Source organism: Triturus cristatus, chromosome 3_2, assembly GCF_964204655.1.
Source record: "Triturus cristatus chromosome 3_2, aTriCri1.1, whole genome shotgun sequence".
In the NCBI taxonomy this organism is placed as follows: domain Eukaryota; kingdom Metazoa; phylum Chordata; class Amphibia; order Caudata; family Salamandridae; genus Triturus; species Triturus cristatus.
The window spans coordinates 331,443,189-331,466,033 of NC_140584.1; the positions used below are offsets into that span (position 1 = coordinate 331,443,189).

The following is a 22,845-nucleotide window of genomic DNA, read 5'->3' on the forward strand; positions in this document are numbered from 1 at the left end:
CAGTTCAAAGCAAACTTAATCTGTAAATCGCATGACCCTCATATCTTTTCCTCTAACCTTTCTTCCCTCTTTCTCACTCGCTTTGAATTCTTCATACAGCTACCACAGATGCCTCCTAAGTCCGAAACCAAGATGTATTCTGATGGGACCTTTCTCCATAGTGCCCCATATGGTTGTATTTGGTAGTCTGAATTTGGGGCAATTAGGTTTCATAATCAAATGCACAAAAGGGCACAGGATTATTGCTTGCAAATCTCATCTGAATTGTAAATTTGTTTCAAGATAACTCGTTTGCCCTACCCGAAACTCACTATGCATCTGGCCAAAAGCCCGCCGTTGATGGTTTCACCCGCTCACCCACCTTCCTCCCCTCCCTTGACACGCCCCCCCCCCCCCCCCCCCCTCCCCTCAAAATCAATCCAGTCAGCCATCTGGTTCAGACAGAGTGGTCCAGCACTGGGTCCATCAAGCTGCAAGCAACATGTTTGACTCCAGTGACTAGAGTTGCTAGCTACAGCATGGAAACACCCACTTTAAGTAATGCTTCTTCAATTTATGATGGAGGTAACCTTGTGGTAGGGTGCATTATTGAGACCACATTTTCCCAATTTTGCAATTCTAAATTTCTGTGCTTGGACATTCAGTTTCTTCAGTCTCTGATTGCTTCTGACCACAAAGTATCCACCTATTCAGCCAAGCAAGCCTGTTAAGATAAAGAGAAAGTTGGTGGGTGCATTATAAAATTCAGTGTCACAAGCCTAGTGAGCCAATCCATGCCTATCTTCGGACCAGCAACCCTCAAAGGAGCATACTCTGTGCCGCTAAGAATTCCAGATTGTCTTCCCTTTCAGTCTCTTGAAAGGCTCTCTTTTTAGGGGGGGGGGGTGAGGTGAGTCGGATGTCGCGGTAAAACTAGCCTTATGGGCCACAGGAAAAAGGCTACACCAAAGATACTTCTACATCAATACCGGAAGATCGACCCCACTTCCCCCATAGCCTCCTCGGTTTTGACCTCAAAGAGTCTTGTATGGAGGCCAATCACTGCTCTCAAAGGAGCTGGGTAGCTCAAAACTGTGACCAAGAGGCCTTGAAAGTCTGCTTTGGCACTATCCCATTGACCTCTTAGCGCAGAGCGCTCACCTTAGTTCTGGAAAACCCTTGAGCCATGACTCAAAGCCATGATGATTTCTCGACCCTGAGGTGCTAAAGTGTGCATTGAGGCTGGCTGTCGGACAACTCTCTACTCCAACCTAGACAGTCAGCAACACAGCCTGGTCCATTGAGTTTCCAGAGGTGCCTGAGATCTGACCACTGAAGCTTTACATTCACCCACCCACCCACTGGGAAGTTCCTGACTTCACAGCTTTATCAGGAGGCCAAACCTAAACTCCTCAAAAAACAGGAGACTCATCCTTGAGTTGGCTGTTTTAGAGAAACTCCAATTCATTTCCTTCTCCTAAAATTGCAGGCAGCAAGACATCTGCTCAGCTCCACCACCTCCACAAAACTCATTACCCCCCCCCCCTACAGTTGCCACAGAAGTTGGTCCACACACATTCTCTCCCTCATGAGCCTTTTTGGGTTCCAGGACTCCTACTTTGAACCAATCCTGCCAAGTAATGTGGAGGATCCCTGGCAGGACTACAATATCGACCATCAGGATTCCCCTGCCTAGCAAGGCAACTGCCTCCCACACGATCATTCAAAGAGCGACGGATCACTACAAGATTGGAGCTCCATGTCGTGGAGGAGGACAGCTTTTTAGTTGAACTTGTCTAAAACCAAGTGCTCTGTGCAATTCCTGCTTATCAGGAGTATCTCTAACTAGACGTCCGAAAACGTAATTGCTGGTTAAATTCATGGTGGGCACACCCACAATTGAGAAGGTACAAGCCAGCCTTGAATGACTTGATCTACATATGGGGTTATGCACTTACAAAGTCATTAGTTGTCCACAGAGCTTGTAAGAGATAATTCACACATGGTACAGGATATGCACCTCCTCCCAACAAAAAATTCAACAAATTGGCACAGCTGGAAAGCATGTTGCTGTGGGGATGGCAATGCACTGGCATATAGTCAATTTTGTTGAACTCTTCTAAAGGTAGGACCAATATGTTTAGGAGGAGATGGAGCTGATAGTGAAGTACTTCCCCAAGGCATTCTGAAAATGCGTTAGTAAGCTAGTGCAGGAGCAGAAGATAATCTTGAAAACAAACATTGTGCATTAGTTGGCAGCCTACACTGTCTCAGGGAGAGGAATACCAGCATTATCCTCCATAGACACGCCTACCAGTGAGTCTCTGGGTTCTGTCCAGAAGATCCGCAATATCTGATCAAAGACCTCTTCAGGGCTCAGGTGGACACGATATTGGATTGGCAAAGAACAAAGAAGGAAGACTCCAAACACAACCTGCCATCTCTGAGTTTTGGTGCCCACTGGCTTAAGGGTGCATGAAAACTGCAAAAGCACTTCAGTTTTCCAGGATTCACCAACATCTGGCCTTTCAGGAAGGAGAAGCCATGACATCCTGTACCCAAGGACTATTCAGGGGCAATAGCTGATAAAGGGGTAAAGGCATCTCTGTCAAGTAGCAAGCTTGGTCCCTTCTGGTTAATAAGTGTGATCTCCCATTGAATATTCTCACACCTAGAAATCGTTATGACAAGTCTGTTCTGATTAATCAAGGTGTAGGGAAAAGATATTGGAGTGATGGGGCCCCACCAGGTAAAATATTAGTTCTAAAGCATAGCTTTTTCTTTCTCCCCTCAAGACCCAGTTAACGAGCCTCGTGTATGGCCCTTGGCAATATCTTGTACCAGACCCTGTTCATACTATGCACAGGGCATGGATGTAGGCTATAACCGTTGCATAATATGGATCTGTTCCTTTTGCAGGCACTATTTTATTTTAAAAAACCATGACATTCACAGAACATTTTTCCGGAAATGATGGTTCTCTACTCTCACATATAGATATATGCTTATCCAAACAAGTGATCAAAGTCCATGAATAACTTGAGTTGAAGAAATTTTAAATTAAAGATACAAGGCATTCTAAAGCCATTCAGTTTGCTTTAGTTACATGACTTTAATTGTCGCTGATGACTTTGGAGGACAAGTCAAGGAACAGAAATGATGCAATCTTGCCTTCAGATGTCCTCTTCAGTTGTGACATGGCATGCAGATATGTGCTGACCTCTGCTTAAGATGTGCAGCGTACAGTTGCATGGTCATCCCCGATGGAAGGAGGAAATATGTCATTTGTGATTTGGTTGGTGACGTCATGTGTAATGAAGTCCTATCTTGTATCTTGCACAATTGTGTAAGGTCATCAACATGTCATTATGGAAGAGCGTTGGAGTGATTTGTTTATTAGCAAAACGTTATTAACCACTTTTGGGGGTTTGAATTCTAACGATCACATTCCATGAATTGAAGTTTCTACATGGAAGTAAGTTGGAGGGCTTTTTTTTTTTTGTCGGCCTATGTTAATATGTCTGTTTAGCAGGGAATTGTAACTCCTCAAAGTTTTCTTCATTGAAAACTATAACGCCATACTTCCAAATTCCTTTCCCAATGATGCTCCTCACTCATCCCATCCAGTAGTGTTAAGTGAAATATGCTTAATTCTCATAAAACTTTAATGCCTCAAGGAGATTGAATTACTTTGGTATTTCTATAGCTATGGAAGGACTTTGTGTATGTCATAATATGCACTTGAGCATAGTTTTCTTTTAGCTGATACATTTTATATTTTGATATTTGGAAAAATACTAAAACTATGCACAGTCTCTGCTAATTAATGCCAAAATATGTTTTCCGAAAACAGCTGCCCTTAAATAACTAATCCCTCAAATTGTTAATCCCCCCTCGAAGTTGATGTACCAAGTATGTTTTTTTTTTTGTTGAGAATTTTCTATAACGAATTGCATTTCTATGGTGGCTGGACTAAGTGTTGGTGATTTAGGCTTGTAGGTTTATTGGACTACCCTCTCTGCAGGGGTAGATTTGCCTTTCTGGCTGATTTTGTGGCCCTAATCTCTCTACACAAGATAACTACAGAAAAAAGATTGTTCACCTTGCTTAAATTAAAGAGTGCTGTTTACTATACAATGTTTCAGTTTTACGATGTTGGGTAATGATGAATTACATGAAAAAAAAAAATGTTTCCTCGTCGTAAAAGAAGCATGTTTTGTGATGTATTTTATAAGTTTCATGCTTCCAAATGTTTAAAGCTCCACTTTGTTCTGTTATTTGCTTTACTGCCTTACAGCCACTAATTTCCGCAGAATGTGCAAAGGAAACTACATTGCCTTTGGTGAGCTCTTCAAAGAGAAAAGCTTGGTATTTCCATTTGATCCCCTTTTTTTATTCCAAATCACAAGAGCGACTGAGCAGATAATACATTTTCTCAGGGCCCAAAACACCAAAAGGCATTTGTTGGGGTATATCTTTTACTCTACATTTCAAAACACTGATTGTTCAAAAGATGTTACTAATTGTCATTTTGATTGCTTTGAAGTGCAGCTAAAGATGACAGCAAGCCAAGAACGCTAGATTCCGTATATGCCGGGGTGCATGTAGACCTTCTATTGCAGCGATTGCAAAATATAATATCTAAAAAGTACTGTTGGCTGAAAATAGCTAAGCTGTGGTCTGTTGCTGTTTCTGCTGTCAAAGTGAGGTGTGATCCTTAAATATGGACTTCAGTACACTAGGCCCTATTTGTGCTGCTGGCCATGTGCTACCTCATCATCCGTTTTATACCAAATGTACATGAATATCCTTAATCAAACCTATTCCATGTACGCTTCATAGTTATTAGACTGCTTTTTTCATTACAGTGGCTGTATAAAAATTCTGATGCAGGTGATCAGCATGCTTGTGAATTGGTTTAAATCATGCATTGTTGGACCAAGCAATTTCTGCCATAATGTAATGGAGCTCCTGAATTTCTTCCAGCAGCATAATAAAATGGCTAATGAGGTGAATGGTAATGCGGTAGAAATAACAGAAGAGGACGAACCCATGGATACCTCTTGCAGTGTAACTCTAGCAGAAAACACAGAACACTACAAGTCACTGATAGAGGCCGGCCTCTCTGAGAAGGTGGCCGAGAGGCTTGATGAAATATTTCAGACAGGTATAATATGCATTTTTTGTTTCTGACTGGTTGTGAAAGTAAGGGGTAAACATTCAAAATTTATAGATTTAAAGTTTTATAAATGAACTTTATGATTTTGGTCTTAGGATCCGAACATTTCGTTTTAATTCGTTTGTATGAAGGTGAATTGGGTATGACACAGAATGTGTCGCATTAAAGCAACTTGCATTTCTAATATGAAACCCTACTTGGATCAGAACAATGCATTGATTTGTCTGCAAGACTTTCTCAAGTATAAATGTATAGTCTAAATTTTATTTCCATTCAATTTGGCCAAACTCTTGTATACCTTTTTAATGTTTTTCCAGTTGATTGTAAAAGTATTGTTAGATATATGTGCACGCCCACAATGAATGTGAACTGGGCGCCTTTCATGGGGTATAGTGTTTTCTTAACTGCCATTATTCTGTTCCCCCCCTAGTCTTTTCTTAAAGGGGCCCAAATATAGAGCGACCCAAGAATTACAATTTTTGCAGAATGAATAAAGATCCCAACCTCATGCTTTAACATGTATTTTGAAATCCCCTTAATTGATTTGAATTAAGAAGACTTTGCCTTACACAAGTGCAAAAACATACCAGTTTTCTCCATCCTGAAGCCCATCCCATTGACACTAGTAGAGTTTTGAGGAGTTCTTCGGTAAAGTAACTTCGCTGTGGCTGGTGCTAGCTGCCAAATAGTTCTAGAGGTTGTTTTTGTTTCGAAATTCACCTGTTCAGATTAGCGCTTGGTGTTCTCTGCAGAATGTTTTATTGCTTAAGTAAGCAGTCCCCTCATGTAAGTCAGCAATACGAGGATGTTGCACATTTGGCAATGCAGTCTGATTGGTAGTCCTGGTTAGTGCTGAACAAGTACCATTTCAAATTTCATAACTATGCAAAGGAACTGTCTCAAACTATTCACTTCATCTCCTTCATCCAGTAAAATAACTTAACAAATTGTTTTAACAGCCCTTAATTTAACTTCTCGTGAGTTCCTTTGTTGACCAAAATAATACTGTTTATTTTTCAAATCCCTTTCTTTCTGTATACATCCACTAGTTGCGTTATGCTACCAATGGACATTCTCATAGTAATGTACATTGTAGATGGAAAGCTCCAGTTGTGCTGTACTACCAATAGAGGACTTCACTGCATATAGTACAAGGTAGAAATGGAAAGCTGCAGTTGTGCTACACTACCATTAGAGGTCCTCACAGTAAAAGGTGGATAAAAATGGAAAGTTGCAGTTGTGCTATACTATTAAAAGATGTCCCCACAGTAGAGTTCAATGGCGATAAAAAGCTGATGTTTTAATTATACTAGCAATAGGGGTCCTCGCAGTATAGTACAATGGACATTTTAAGTCAGTTGTGCAATACTACCAATAGAGGTCCTCAGTTGGCCACATACTTCAGAGAACGCTGCGTGCTAATTTGAACAGGTGAATCTCAGAAGAAAAAAAAACAAGTTGGAGATCTATTTGGCCGCTAGTAAATGTGCATTATAGCCCAGCTGCAGCTTTCCATCTTCAATGGTAGTAATTTTCTAAACAATGGAAGAGGAAATGGGAAGAGGCACCTTCTGTGGATACAAATGGAAATATTTTTAGTCTAATTTTATGGAGTATCACGCATTGCTGTTAAACTATCTCCTCCCCCAACCGTCTTAGTCCAGTAAAATAATTAACCTTTTATTTTAACAATACTTACTATAACTTAACGTTGGTTCGTTTACTGACCAAAATAATTAATTTTCAAGTCCCTTTTTATTTCTTTATAACTCAACTGAAACATTGGTACAACTTGAAAAGGTCTTAACCAAATCAAGTGACTAAATATGCAACTGAATTGTTTTTTATATGCCCATGTCCATATAGCATTGATCTTATTACATTGCAACACCATAATGGAAACCACTTGAGGTTCTGTTTACATTATATGAAAACATAAATATTCCAGACCAGCACCTTTTTATGTGCACGATGCCCCCCCACCTACGTGACTTACTCGTGTATACCCAACCTTTTTCTTTGTTTCCAATGCCCAGTAAGGACTGAAACCTTTATTCTTGGATTGCCTATTCTCGTTTCTGGTTCTGATGAAAGGCATTTAATTTTCTATTTGGCGGTGGGGATTAGATGTTCCTCACTCTTCCCCACTTGGCATCATGAAGAGCCACATGCATTTACATTAGTCTTCCTCTGTGATTTGTTCTCATGCTGTCTGGTATTGCCTTTGGTTTTATATTCCTCCAAAGCAGCTGTCAATGAATGTAAATAGGGAGTGAAATACAGCCAGAAAAGATATGTGAGTTTGTTATATACCCTCGGAGACTAACTTAATAGGAATGTGCTACAGAGCGACTTACTAAGGCTAAGGAAGCTGTATGGTGACATCATAAGATTACATACTCAGTTATAAGGCCTTCGAGGAACATTGGAAATTTTTGGTGCATCAAGACTCTAAATATATAGGGGTTACAGGCACTTGGTCGAAATAATTCAAACTAACTGCTTATGAGCTCACAGTACTGAGATGGAATGCTTTGATCTGTTTCAAAGTAAAGATCACACCGAGGCAGTCTCTTGAATTATACTTACTTTTGGTCATATACTCATTAGTTTTCTGATACCATTTTGGTGCTACAGAAATTTTAAACCTTGCACCTTCTGTGGCCATGATCCATCTTTAATGCTAGCGAAACCTGAGGTAGTTGGACTTTTTTTTAAGTCTCTCAAGAGAGGCTCTAAACTTCAAGGCCAAGAAGCACAAAAATATGGGACTGCTTCTCTGCATCTTGATTGTACATGTCCAACTGTTCGCTGCAAGACCAGCTTCAATGGACTTTATTCAGGCATCATCTTATATCGGTCAGCATTGTGACAATGATTGTTTCTGTGGTAATCCCCTGCTTACAAGCATTTCAAAGTAGCCGTTTCATGATTATCTTCCTTTCCAGAAGCAGAAATACAGAAATGACAACTCACAAAAAACAGATGCAAACTGATGGCCAGGCAATCTTGGCACAGTAACCAATGGCAGAGCTGTCATTTGAGGGCGTACTATGGGTTGCAGAAGCAACCCATGGGCTCAAGTTGGGACTGTTATCCATTTCTGTTATGTCTGATTGTGAAACAAATCATTATACATGTCAAATAATTTCTTTACGCAGATTTTGCCAGGAACCAAGGTGGTGGGTTGGGATGTCATTACCTATGTCTCACTCGGGTCAATTAGTGTGTTGCCACCAGAATAATTTAAGGGAATATGGATATAGTTTTTTTTGCTGCTTAACTGATTTAAAATGGTCTATTACTCTTCTCACACTACCACGTTTGCTATTGTCTCTGATAAAGAATAACATTTAGTATTCCAAGCTTTTCTGCCCCATCTCCTGACCAGACAAGTCAGTTGCTTGAAATGTCAACCAAGATGCACTTAAGGAGTTTTTTTGCCAACAATTTCCTGGGGCCTTCAAGTAAATTATTTTACCTTATGTATGAAGAAAATTGTGGTGTTGTTGGGCAGCCTGGTTCAGTTGACCTGTTGGGTTGTTTGTTTGAAAACTTTTCTCCACCCCCTTACCTACCATCTTTTCTCACATATCTTTGTTCCTCCCAACCCAATAAAGGTGGTGCTGCTTAGATGTGTACCGCTTTAGGGAAGAGAAGTCTACCATCCTGGTGTGCGTTGTCTTATTCAAGGTCTTTGGGCAGTGAGTTTGTGTGCCCACTTCCCCTGTGAAGTCATTGTTACAAAAGTACAGTAGTCCATTTGTCTTGTTCATGTTGAATTCTGTTCCTTTTGTAAATGCAAGCTTCCCCAGGGGAGTTGTAGGGCAGTAGAAAAGAGAAACCATTATATTCCATCTTCAGATTCAGACTTCAGTATCTCTGCCTCACTCTGAAACTTCTCTAACACTTCTCATATGACTTTTCCAGACATCAGCTTAAACTTATTTTAGCTTATGGAGTTTTATATAGCGCAAACTTGACCCGAAGGTATCGGAGCGCCTTACATAGCACCAGTTGTGTTACATGAGGACACATTCATTTTTGTTAGGCACGAGGAGATTAAGTGATTTACCCAGAATCACAGGATGTTCAGCGTTATTGTCAAGACTCAAACCCAGGCCCCCAAATTCGAGGTTGACCGCCCTAGCCGTTAGGCCAACTTCTCTTTTTAGACACTTCTACTCTCCAGGGCTAATAGCAGCCCCCCTTGCACAAGTAGCACAACTTCTTTCTCAGATCGCAATACTTCTTTATGAATTTTGCCTACAACACTTCATTTGGCTTAAACACATGTGGAAACACCAATTTACAATTGTTCCATGTTGGTCCCACTTAAACGGGTCCATAGACGTCAGACCAGTCCACCTACTACAATCCTTTTCACAGTTTCTGTATATCGCTGAAAGTCTGAGGATAGTTGGTGACCTACTACATGCAACTGAGTTCTTGCTGACTACATTCTGCTCCTTTCCTTGTCAAAACCTTGTCCCCATTTTTGGCATATTCTAAAGAGTGATCTCCCCCTTTTTAGGTCAAGCCTTCAAGACATCTGTGCTATCTGGTTGCAAAAGAAGTGTTGTGGGCTTACCACGAACGTATAGGGGCTTGAAGCCCACCCATTGCTTACCAATGGTTAGCTTTCCTTCCACTCATTTGTCTCCTCCTTATTCTTGTCCTAGCTTTTGAATCCTAACGTTTGTCCCTACCATGGAGCACAGTCTGTTTACCATCTCTTTTGATGGGCTGGATTCAGTGCTTCCCCTGCTTTCTTTTCAAGCACTGCTTTTTTTCTTTTTGGCTAAGCACTCCACAAGATTTGCATGCGTTTTCCAGCTGTATCCCTTGTGTACTTTTATCCCCCTCAACTCAGTGTTTCTCTCTGTCACCTACATGCTTCTCCCCACCCCTTCCTGACTGCGCTTTCTGCCATGTCGTCGTTCATTGCTTTCTTGTCCGTGTGCTTCTCTGCCTGCACCACATTTTGCTCTTGTCTATTGCTTCTACTCCCCACCCCTGCTCTGTTGCTCTCATCCACTCCTGCTTCCTTTTTTTTAAATTCACCTCAGATTGGCAAATAAAAAGAAACATAGCAGCTGCAAATATTAGTCAGTGTGAACATGTGTGGAGTGCACGCTTACACAATGGGGTGGGGGCCGCCGGGGGATGGACTTTTTTCTTGTTTTATTTAGCCATACTGCACAGCATTTGGGGTTACTGTACAAAATGGTTAAAAAAAAAAACCTTGATCAAGCCCATAAGTGTCAAAGGCGAGACCCATTGGCCTTCACAATGCTTGTCTCCTTTACTGGGAAGAGTGAGTGGTGGGTTGGTGCTTCTGTTGGTTTCAGCTGGCTGACCCCCCTACAAAATCCTATGGAGGATGCCATCCAAGGCCTTAAGCTGCACCATGGTTCTTATACCAGGAGTGATTAATTGGTATGCCTCCTGTGTATCCTCAGACATTCCCTCTCTGAGTAATGTAGAGACTCCTTGTGTTTATCTTGTTTTGACAAACTGGGGATCACCACCATCACGTGCTGTTACTGCCTCTTTTTTTTTTTTTTCTGATGCACCATTTTGCCCCCTCCCATTGTCCTAACACCACAAATCTTAAATACCATATCTGAACAGAACCCTTATCTGATTGCCTACCTTAACTTTATTTCTTAGACACCTAGCTGTGCAACATTGTAAGACCGCACAACTCAGTGTATTTTATTAGTTCAAATGTAACTAAGCAATTAGAAAGTTAATTTAGAGCTCGTGACAACTCGCTCATTCCAGTGCCTGCCCCAGTAGGCATTTACCACCACTTTTAGCATAGTTAGTATATGGATAACGCTTTAAGTCAAGGTTACGGTTTAAAAAGTAAATGAAGCCATTTAAACTATATTTTTCTGTATTGCTCTTTAAGAAGCTTTGCATATCTGCTCCACATTCGTCCCCAGAGAAGGGGAGAAAATGCTTCTTAAAAATTATTTGGGAAATAGTAAGTTTCTAGAACTTTTAAAATTATTTTCGCTTGCAGTTTCCTTTAGCCAGTGCAGACTGCCAGTCAGTGTGCCTCATTCGTACGGTCTTAAGGGGCGAGGAGGGGTGCACAGAAATTAGCCATAAGTGCAGTTTATCAGTTTTAAGCAATTTATGTATACAACTTGACACCAATGCCGAAGCTGTTTATCCTTTCTTCATTTTCTTTAAAACATCCCACTTTAGTGAATCGCAAAATAGGGTATTGTGTTAATTTTCTTCCTTTACCTTTATCTTTTCATATTCAGCTCCTCCATTCACATGTCTTCTGACTCCCAGTCGGGTATATACTCGTGCTTAGCTGCCCAAATTGACATTTTAGTTCTCCTTTTAATAGTTAGAATAACTGTTGTGATCTCTTATTTTACATTAAAACCTGTACATGTGTTTTAATTCCCAAATGTATACATACAAATACAGACTTGCAGCACATAACTGTGTTGAGCAAAAGAGTTCACATTTTGGAACAGACTTTAGATTTATTATTGAGAAACCAAAATGATGACCATGGTGAGCTTCAGTTTAAGCAAGCCAATGAAGTTTTGAGTTGGTGTTCTAGACTGCGCATGTTGAAACATACGAACAAACATGAATGTGCTTTTGAGCAAGCAGTTATTTGTTCATCCCATTGAAATTGGAAACCAAACATGCACTGCGGTCTTGAAACTGGTGTCGGTACTTGTAAGGTGAATGGTTTATAAAAGTGCAGATGAAATGAGAATAATGTGAACACGTTTTGCTCTAGGATCCACCTCCTAGACTTATACTAAAGTTCACAGGTTCTTTAGCATGAGGCAAAAAAAAAATCCATACAGCATAGTTTAATTGCAAACAGTTACGAAATCAGTACTCCAATCATCGGTGTTCTCAAACAGTGGGCATATTTAAAGGGGATAAATTTGGTGAGTTGGAAAACCTAAATATATAAAGACCATCCTGTTACATGCAAAGGACCCTAAGCAACCTTTTCTTAGCACAAGGGAACCGAAGTCCATTATTTCATCTGAGTTCATGTCTGAGATTGTGTCAGGCACTTCAAACTGGCAGTTCTCCTTTTCCAAAGAGATCTTACTTAAAGGGAGATTTATGTCCCATTGCTGACTTGACAGGCATATGGTTTCTCGTGCCTCCCATTCTGAATTTCATCCACTCCTTGGACATTCACAACATTGTTGCGGTCAGTAATATAGGTCCTCTGAACTGCAGGTTTAAGGAATATTTTCTGTAGGGATCATCTGGCACGTTGCAAGCAGAGGCAAAACTGAAGAGACACTCCTTTTGGAAATTGGACATTAAATGACCAAAACCCTATTTTTCAGCATGTACAATCTGATATCCAAATGAGAAGTGCAGTTTTGAGGGTTTTAGTTTTTATGAAACCTACGTTGTGCCTTCCTCTGTAGAAGCTGGGGGAGATAAGGTAGAGGTCAGACTAATATGGACAGATTCTCAATGAGGAACGAGCATGATATTGGGCTTTTCAGCATTTCATCCAGTCCATGTTCCTGAGCCTTAGAGACTGAAAAATCTATGATATTTTGAAGAGTTTCTTAGTTCAGTTAAATGCTAATTGTCTGGACTTGCTGGAGCACTGTTTTGCAATAAGTATATGGCTCCAGACCAAATTCACTGCTGTATTCTTCTTGGTAACACTTTCCTATAAAAATCACTAAGTACAAACACATTAGTAGAGCTGATCAAAGATTTCTGGGATTAATTCAAGTTAGAGCCTCCCAAGTGAAGCAATTGTAATGACACTTCATTGATTCCAGCAAATGGAGGTTGGATCATGAGATGGCTACTGTTCTGTTTAGCAAGTAAAATTATTTTCTGTGGGATCTGTAAGTCACACCTCAACATTCAAGTTCTGGTTTTCTTCAGCTGAAGGCCAAACCCAGAGACCTGAGCAGGATTTTAAATATCATTCATGTCTTCCCTCCCCCCATTCAAGATGATCGGCATATGGTATCCTTTGGTGGACGTTTTAGTGTGGTTTTCGGTTGTTGAGCTTTTTCTTGAATTGTCTTTCTCTAGTATCCGTTAATACTGATTTATCTGTTAGGCTATCCACGTTCTTTGATAATGAAGGATCTGCTTTTCTCTCCATGGAGGATTCTGGGGGAAATTTACCCTCATTGAGACTTCAAGAGCCAGCTTAATTAAATATCAAAGAGTTTTATACCAGATATATTTAATTAATAGCTTAAGGTTTGCTTTGTCTAGATGGTTTTGCCCGTGTTTGAGAAAGTGGTTGGATCCTGTTTTGGAAGATAATAGTGCCCGTATTTAAATTTTTGGCCAGGGTAGGTGATTAATGTATGCAGGAAAATGACTCCTCCAGCAATATCAGGAGATGCCACTTCAGAATATTGATTTGTAAATTACGGAGGAATGTACAGCATGTTGCTGTGTTTATAGCTTGCAGAAGAGTTTTTGATGTTAGGGCATTGGACTGAAAGATAGTTTATAATGAAAAGTGTAATGAGCATTGTTGGTATGGTACTGAAGAGCCTTAACATTGTGTCGTTTTTTTGACCATGAGAGACTTAAGCTCTCTAATTTGAAGTGATTTATTCCTCTGGGGAAAAATAACTTGCGCCCCCCCCCTTCACACACATGCCCCGTAAAGTGGATAAACCCAGTGATTGAACAATAGTGCTTTGACACCTATCAATTTGGAGACCGTTCATTAACCTGTGCTCATGTTACCATTTTTTATCATTCCAGCAGATTCACTCTCCATTGGAAAATATTACTTCAAGTCCATATTATGAAAGGGCATTGGTAGTTATGAGTAAACTTTGAAAGAGCATAATCCTGACCTGTAGTTCTGACATAGAATGATGTTTTTGTTTCCTAGTTAATTTGGAAAATGATAGTTTTGTTAATGGTACTTGTGGCACAGATTATCCCACCTAGTAAATATTTTAGAACTAGTAGTAATGCCTTGATTATCACTTTGAAGGCCAACTCCAAAAATTAAATATATTGCTTTAACCTCTCTAATTCAACGATGTAGCAACTTGATTTAAGAAGTCATAGTGGTGGAGTTGAAAATCTTAATAGTCAAAATTAATTTGGATTGTTCGCAGTTGATAAAGATGACCCATAAAGGAAACCCTTGTTGAAGGTGAGGAGAGGCTTTTTATAATTGTAGGCGAAAGGCAATTGGATGTAACAGGTCATGTTTGTTACTTTGACTGCCTTTCTTCCCTTTTGGTTCTAGCAAAATCAATTTTGTTACAAGCTGCTGTCGGTAGTAAACTAAATGTGAAAAGGTTAATTCTCACCACCAGGTCATTGGTAGAATAGTGACTTTACATTCATGATCAGTAGGGAACTCCACAATCAAGGAGTACATTGTTTCTCACCTGACCTCAGTCCATCTTGTCTTGTTCATTACTATAAATCCTATATTTTGCAACAACGGGACGTGTATGTTCACAATAAAACCTTTGAAAAATCACATTCCAAGTCACTGGAAATCTGGGACACTTTTTCATACTGATTATCCTGTTTTAAGTAAATGTCTATGTATGCTCTCACTTGAGAATAAAAACCTTGTAGTTCATGAAGGTTTAAAACTATGTTCCAAACATTGCGACACTTCTGTATTTACAATACTAAACTGCTCAGTATTTTTTAAGTTTTTGTACTGTTTGGCTGTTCTCAGGGTGCATTGCGTGTGTGTGTGTATCGATTGCTATCCTATCTATCTATCTATCTATCTATCTTTTTACCCATAGAATTATTGTAAAATAGGAGCCCTCATTTTGTTTTTCTAGATTTGGTCACCTTTGAAGACCTTGATGAACGAGCTATAGATGCACTTAGGGAGTTTAACGAAGACGGGGCTTTGGCTGTGCTGCAGCAATTTCAAGAAAGCGACTTATCGCATGTTCAGGTATGAATTCTGAAATCAAGATTTTATAACCTCTGTGTTCTTCGTTTGTTGACAACTTTTTTCCTAGATAACAATCTTTATTATAATTAACATTAAGTTGCTCAAACCGAGAGAATGAATTTATGTGTTCCTTATTTTTCTCCAAATTGGTTTCTGTAGTTCTATGTAAAACGCTTAAACTTTCAAAACTGTCGATTTTGTCAGTTTGTTTATTTTTGGATTTGTCATCCAGCACCTGTACTATCATGGGTGACAAGAAGTGCTCTACAAATCTACTGATTGATTGACAATTACTTGTGTCATTGCTTGTTTTCCTGTTTTTCCTTTCCTTGTGCATACATCACTCTGCACAAAGTCTAGTTAAGATAGTTGGTGCACCGAAAAGTATTTGGTCTTAACTCATTTTTGTGTTTGTATGGTTGCAGACTGATTTTATTAATTTTGCAGAATAAAAGTGCATTTTTATGTGGAGTTATGAAAACCTACAGGCAGCGAGAGAAGCAAGGAAACAAAGTTCAAGACTCCACTAAGGGACCAGATGAATCAAAGATCAAAGTAAGTATCTTAGCATAATCTTCAGTGCATAGGAAAAAATCTTCAATTAAAAAAAATTGTGTCTTCTATGACATTAGAATTGCCTTTGCCTTTAGACTGTCCCTTCATGTTGACATCCTTATTGAAAGACTTAAAGCTTTGGACTGATCCTGTTTGTGGCAAAAGGAGTAATTTTTTGTATGTTCAGTCTATTCTGGGTTCCGGCAGGCTTATTTCTTAGCTTTAGTCTTCTTTTTTTTTTTAAATTTTTTTTGGAGGTTTTTATACTTGATAAATCACGTATGGCCCATATACTACAAATGGCAGATAGAAATAAAAAGTAACAGTCATGAATAGCCATGAGCTTTAGTCTTCTTTAATTTACATTGCCCACACTGAAAATGGTGTTGATTTGCTTCCGAAATACCTTTTATATTTATGCAATGAGAAAGTGGCTAGCTAGTTAGCCAGTCTTGTAAAAACAAGAATATTTGTTACAAAAGGTGTAAATCAACCACTGGGGGAGGGGGGGATGTAATGGAGATGTTCTTCACAACTCTACTGACCATCCTGTCTGTATCCTGAATCGCAAAGGGGATGTAGTAAGTACATATATCTATAACCTAGTCCCAATTTCCTGAGTGCCAAAAAAGTTGTTTAGAAGACTGGAAACCTTACCCGCAGTCCTGTGGCATGCTTCATCATTGGTAGCCAGTCATCACCATGGAGTTAGTAAATTGGGATATTCAAATGACCTCCTGGGCATCCCAGACATGTCAATTATTTTCTTGATTCCAAGGATGCGTCTATTATTCCCACATGAACTCCTTGGTTCATAAGATTAATGCCCGTAGAATTTGGAGCATTTTCAGATTTGTGAGTTGGCTTTTTAATGCCCCAGGTGGGGAAGAGTAATATTGCATGCATTAAAATCATATGCCTCTTAAAGCCTGTACATGGTCTCAAGCAAATGAGTCTCATTGTGTTTGTGTATACAAAGCAAACTGAACCTCTTCACTTTAAATCATGTTTAGCACACTCTTATTGCTATCTTGAAGTGCTGATAATTGGTAAAGACCGAAGTAGGATATGCTGCATGAAATGTAAGCTATCTCCTTGGTAGAATTCTCTCCAAATGAAATTATGCTGGTTTTTCAACTAGAACTTCAGAAGCTTTACTTCTGCCTGACATTTGGGCAGCTGGATACATCTGCTATTCAAAAGGCATGATTTTATATCCACTGCTAGAACTTCCCTAGTCTTACAGAGCACTAGGACCATGAGCCTTCTTCAAAAGGCTGCTGCTAAGTTTGGCAGCCAACCATAAATGAAAAATCATACTCTAGACTTCTTCATGCACTGCTTTTGGTCACAGGACAGTCCTAAACAAGCAGCCTAAAACTATTCAATAGGCTAATATGCCAAAATTCCATAGGACTTTTCATTTAAAATAAAATTAAGCTTATCTATTACTTCTGTAAAAAAGAACATGCACTCCTAGAGTACCAACAGCCTTTTATTTTCAAAGAAAAAGGCATGTAATAGGCAAATGGCCCATAGGCTGCATAAATAAAAACCCAATATTAAACTGGCACAGTGCCTTTAACACCTCCATGCTCCCATCATGCACCACAGATGACCGCTTAGTTCTTTTTTCCCGGCTCCTTCTGTGAGGATCCCGGAGCATTGAGCTTTTCAATTTCTGATTGTTCTAGTCAGAAATTGGTTTTCTGATGATTGTTTCTATTTTCATTTAACGTTTCTTGACTGCTGGTAACTTTATTAGTAGTATTTTGACAATTTTGAGAACGTTTTCTGGCAGAAATGCCAGCATTGTTCAATAAATGTCCCTCCTGTGGGAAGAAGATGGCAAAGTCTGACCCACATTCTGTGTCTATTGTGTGTGTGTGTGTGTGTACCTTCCTCGCACAATCCAGAGAAGTGTTACTATTGCCAGGAATTTTCTAAGAAAACGCTTTGAGACAGAGAAAAAATAAAGCGTCATACATTGTTGGAGAGAGGAAAAAAGATCGAAAAATGGCCTTGTGAGCAGCCATGCTTTTAAAGAGCCCTTCTCATGTAAAATCGCACAGTTCAGAGAAAAAACAGCTTTGTTCGGTTTCTCCAGCATAAAAAAGGAAGCAGATACCGGACTGTTCCCCCTCAGCTCATGGTCGACGTCGGAAAAACATACACGGCATGCGAAGAAGTCTAAGGACAGATCACCGTTGAGGCAGTCAGAGCCTCCGCCGTCAGCAGGCAAGTCTACATTGAGACACATTGCTTCTGGCTCGGAGCATGTCAGACCGGAGAAGCGTAAGTGTACGTCAAAGCTTCGGTCTATGTTGAAGAAACTCAAGCGTCTCCATTCACCGATGTCGATGCATCGGTCGGTGTCCAGAACGCCGCAGTCGCAGCAGGGATGGTTGGCGTAGAGTTTCGACGTCTAGGACTCTGCCACAGTCACACACAAGGTCTACATCGAGAGTGACAGTGTTGCCGGCTCCAGTTCGATGTTGAGACATTTCCGCAGTCTTTCCAGAGAAGGAACGGTGTAAACTGTCCTCACCTGCCAAAAATCCTACGGCGGCGACTGACATCACGAGTATTACAGGTAAGTAACTTATCCATCTGCTCATTTGAGCGCATAGCTCAAGATAACGTTCCTTTTTTGTTAACCTGAAATCATCTGTAGCTACAGTGCACCCCAAAAAACGATCTATGATTGCTTTTTCTTTCATTCCCTTGTTTTTTTTTCTTAAGTAAAATGGCTTTATCTCAAGGGATATACTACTAGCAGGAAAAGGTCATTCAGAGCCCAAAGTTTGCCTCCTTGCTGCCTCTGCATCCCAACATGTTCTCATCTCAGTCCATGGCTGTAGTTTCCATCATTACAATATCCCATTGGCTGTTTACTTCTTCTTAGCCACCACACACACCATCTCTCGTCATTGGCAAGTGGTTTGGTGCTGAGGAATTCCCCATGGTGCTGGAGTGCACTGCAACAGCCTCTCTAACTAAACCAGCATTGGCATAGCCAATAGGTCTTGCTTTTGGTATTTTGTAAGTGGTTACTTATCCAGCAGATATTTGTGCAGTAATAGACAGTGTTGCATGACTAAAGATTGATCATCTGGAAGTCGATACCTATTTGCTATTTTTGTATAGCAAATACACGTAAAGCAAAAAGTTTGTATGTCTAGTCTTGCATGTTTGTAAAAACAATCTACATTTTTTTTAATAGCATTTTTGCATTTTGTTCAATGACTGTTTTACCTTGTTATTACTATTGTTTATATTTACTTTGCACTATAGTCCATACAATCTGCATGCGAAATAATGGTTTTTTAACATATTTTTATTGTTGTGCACTTGTGAAATTATTTGTGCAAGATGTGAACAATAATATTTATAGGAATAATGGACCAATGTTTTCGCCTTTGGGGCATTATAAGTGTTTAGTTCTCCAGCACAATATCCTTGGTGCAACAACATCAAGTGTTGCATGGCTAAACACTTATAAGGTCCCAAAGACGAGACCTATTGGCTATGCCAATGCAATCTATAATAGAGGGTCCAGGGTATATCATCATGTTTCTTTTTTCTTTCTTGGGTGTAAATATATGTTCGAGGCATATGAGCTACAGATTACACACTGTGCATAGATCGCCATCTGGTGTTGGGCCCGGATGTTGCAGTTGTTTTTCTCTTGGAAAGTCTTTGGAAGTCACGAGGTATGTGACTCATCCTTTGGATCATATTACGCATGGGCTTCGGCTCCATCCTCCGATTGTTTTTTTTTTCTGCCATCGGACTCGGATGTGTTCTTCGCGCTCCAGTTCGGAACCGTTCCAGTTTTCCTGTTCGGCGCACAATTCTCCCCCCTTCGACAGTATTGTCTCAATTGCGTTCTCCACACTCGACACGACTCTCAACAATCTAAGTCTTCGATTCAGGCCTTCGGGCCTACCTTGGCTCCGGTTCTGGCTGATGGAAAGGATGTCATTTAAAAAGTGTCCTCGATGTGGGTCGAAGATTCCCCTCACCGATCTCCATGAGGTGTGCAACCTCTGCCTCTCTCCAGAACCCGAGGCAAGGGACTGTCCAGCTTGTGCCTCCTTCCGATCGAAGAAGACTATCCGGGACCGACTAGCAAGGAGAACAATGGCTCACTCGTCGACTTCGATCTCCAACGACATCTTCGAAGAAGGCATAGATGTTACAGAATAGCACACTGAAGAGGGCCTCTTCTGCACCTCCGAAGCTGACGACTCCGACATCACTCCGGCACAGAGGGGCATGAGTACAGAAGTCGATCCCGACCCTAAAACCCCCTCCGCGCCATTGAAAAAGGCTTCGGTCATGCCTTCGGGCCTGGGTATGCACCAAAAGACTGCTTCCCATACCTTGCTTCCATGCCCGGTTAAGCAGCCCATCAAGCCTTCAGGCAGCTCGGGCTTGAGCCAGCCTACCCTCGGTGCCGAAAAAATCTCATCGGCACCGAAAAAGAAAACACCCCATTCCTCGTCCGCACTGAACTTGACACCGGAGCTCTCGGCGCCGAAGACTGGCACCGGCTCCTCTGCACCGATAACCCCCTCGGAGCCGAGCAAGAAGCCGAAAAGCCTCGACTCCCAAGCCGAAACCCACCTCTGAACAGAGGAAGTCAAGACACTCCTAAACCCCTACGGTTCCAAACCAAGAACTAGTGCTGAATCGACTCCTAAGAAACCCACGGCTCCGACACCATCGGCACCAAAGGATCTGCCCTTTACAGAGGAACTGTTTCGACCCGATCCTTACCAAAAAACCCTCCGAAAGGATCCAAAGACTGGGCATTTGACGCTTGGCACCAAAAAAAGATCACTGGACAAGCCTGCACCAGCTTCACCACCAAAAAGGAGAGACTCCTCCATCTCAGTCATCCCCTACAACACAGGGTATGGAGCGGATGACCATCCAATAGGGGACCCTACTCCTACGGGCTCCCCAGACCCATGGGAGGACTACAACATTCCTAACGTCCCGCAGGACGATCTTTACCCTTCTAGAACCCCCCCCCCCCCGCCCCCCCCCCCCCAGAGGACTCCATGGGCTTTCACCAGCTACTCCATAGGGCTGCCCACTACCACTGGGTTGATCTCCACACAGACCCCGTAGAGGCGGACTTCCTCTTAGATACATTTGACACTGCACAGAGGTCCACCTCAATTCTGCCGATGCTTAAAGGGGTTATTAAGAGGTCTTTAAAGACCCGGTTAGGGCCAAGGTCATTAACCCACGCATTGAGAGACAATATATAAGAGAACTATAATTTTAGCCATAGACCAAGACCCTGGAGGTAGTCCCCCTTGAAATATATAGGCAACCAACTCTGACAATATATCTTTCATTTGTGGAGAGAATTTAACATAGAATTCAGTGGGGAGCCTGTCCATGCCCGCCGCTTTACCTGTGGCAAGGGTATTCAAAGCACGAAGGATTTTCTCCCATTGCGGGATATCATCCATACTTTCGGCGTCATTACTTTCTAGCCTCATTCAATCGTCTTGTCTTATATATTCATTAATTGCTTACTCAATATCCTGTTGTATATCAGTTTCTCTGTATAAAACCTAGTAATATTTCTAAAACGCAGTCCTAATTGTATCCGGATCTGTCATTAACCCGGCTTCTGGGTCTCGAATACCCTTGATAAGGTTAGCAGTGCTTTGCTCTCGGACTCGTACAGCTAACTGATGTCCGACCTGTTCCCTTAGTTCGTATATTGTGGCTCGCTCGATAGCTCTTGCTGTTAATACCTCAATAACGCAGTTTTTAGCAATTGCAATCTGTTTAAGCTCTTTTTCAGCTTCCCTTCCCTCCTGAATAGCTTTTATTAACCCTCCTTCTGCAATTGCAATATTATTCTGAAGTACTGCCATCTCTTGTTTCATTTTTTTGTTAGCATTCAATGAAAATCGCAATGTTTCACCTCTGATCCCAGCCTTTAGGGCATCCTAAACCATCTCGATTGGCGCACTGCCTATATTCTCTTCTAGGAATCCATTGTCACAAACTTGCAATACTTCTCGTTTGTTAATAATGCCCTTTTGAACGTCCATATTTTAGTATTGCGTTTTGTTGACTCGATTTCCATAGTTAATAGAAGAGGATTGTGGTCAGATAGTACCCTTGGTAATTTTTCAATAGTACAGCTAGAGGCTATGGTGTTAGAGACCAGAAAGTAATCCAGCCTTGAATGACATGCATGAGGATAGGAATAGTGAGTAAAACCAGGATCATCTGGGTGTTTTGTTTGGATGCTACAGAGCTAGGGTCTTACCGTCCTATAACGCTAATAACTAGTGATTCCAAAATGTATGCTAAGCTATTGGCCACACGATTAGCCCCTAACATACATAAAATAGTGTCTTTAAGACAACATGGGTTCATCCCGGGTAGGGGTACTGCCGATCATATACAGAGAGTAATATCATTGTTTGATTGGTGTGGGGTTTCAGGAGACCCTATGGCACTGATATTAGTAGATGCCGAAAAAGCTTTCGATAGGGTGTCCTGGAAATATCTCTGGACAGTTAAATGGCAAGAAGTGGTATTGGTGAACCTTTCATCAAAGCAGTACAGATGTTGTATAAGGAGCCATCTGCTGTAATGGTGAATGGGTCAAGATCAGAATAGAGTCCTTAATCAGAGGGACAAGGCAGGGGTGTCCATGCTCGCCTCTTATTCGCTATATATATATATATATATATTGACCCATTTATACGGAGATTAGAGAACATTGCTAGGATTTCACCTGTTTGGGTAAGAGACCAGGCTACAAAAATACTGGCATATGCGGACGATATTGCGGTGGTCACTAGCGACCCAGTGAACTCAATTAGGGTGATCAAAGAAGAAGCTAAGATCGTTGGCGAGGTATCTGGCTATAAATTAAATCAAGCCAAAACTCAGATCATTCCCAATAGTATAATAGGGTTGATTGATACACGGGTGACGGAGAAAGCTATATATCTCGGCGTGAGTATAACCGCCAAAATAGAGAATTTAGTCGATGATAATATCGCCCCATTAATACAACGTACAAAAAAGGATATGATTCGCTGCAACAATCTTCACCTATTCATTGGAGGTCGATGTCATTTGATTAAAATGCTTTTGCCTAGATTTTTATATTTTTTTAGATCAATCTGTTTAGCGTTTTCCCCGCAAA

At 40.9% G+C, this 22,845-nt stretch overlaps 1 protein-coding gene across 4 annotated transcripts in view; it reads left to right on the forward strand.

The window, feature by feature from the left end:
• HNRNPR (heterogeneous nuclear ribonucleoprotein R) overlaps nucleotides 1-22,845 on the forward strand; it is a 362,080-nt gene that overhangs the window by 77,466 nt on the left and 261,769 nt on the right. For 2 of the 4 annotated variants that reach the window (XM_085647803.1, XM_085647801.1), the window contains exons 2-4: nucleotides 4,969-5,146; nucleotides 14,977-15,095; nucleotides 15,543-15,650. In XM_085647803.1, coding sequence (XP_085503929.1) covers nucleotides 4,978-5,146; nucleotides 14,977-15,095; nucleotides 15,543-15,650 — 396 coding nt within the window. In that variant the 5' untranslated portion in view covers nucleotides 4,969-4,977. Of the gene's footprint in view, nucleotides 1-4,965; nucleotides 5,147-14,976; nucleotides 15,096-15,542; nucleotides 15,651-22,845 lie in introns of all 4 variants that reach the window. The other 2 variants (XM_085647802.1, XM_085647804.1) reach the window with 2 other exon arrangements.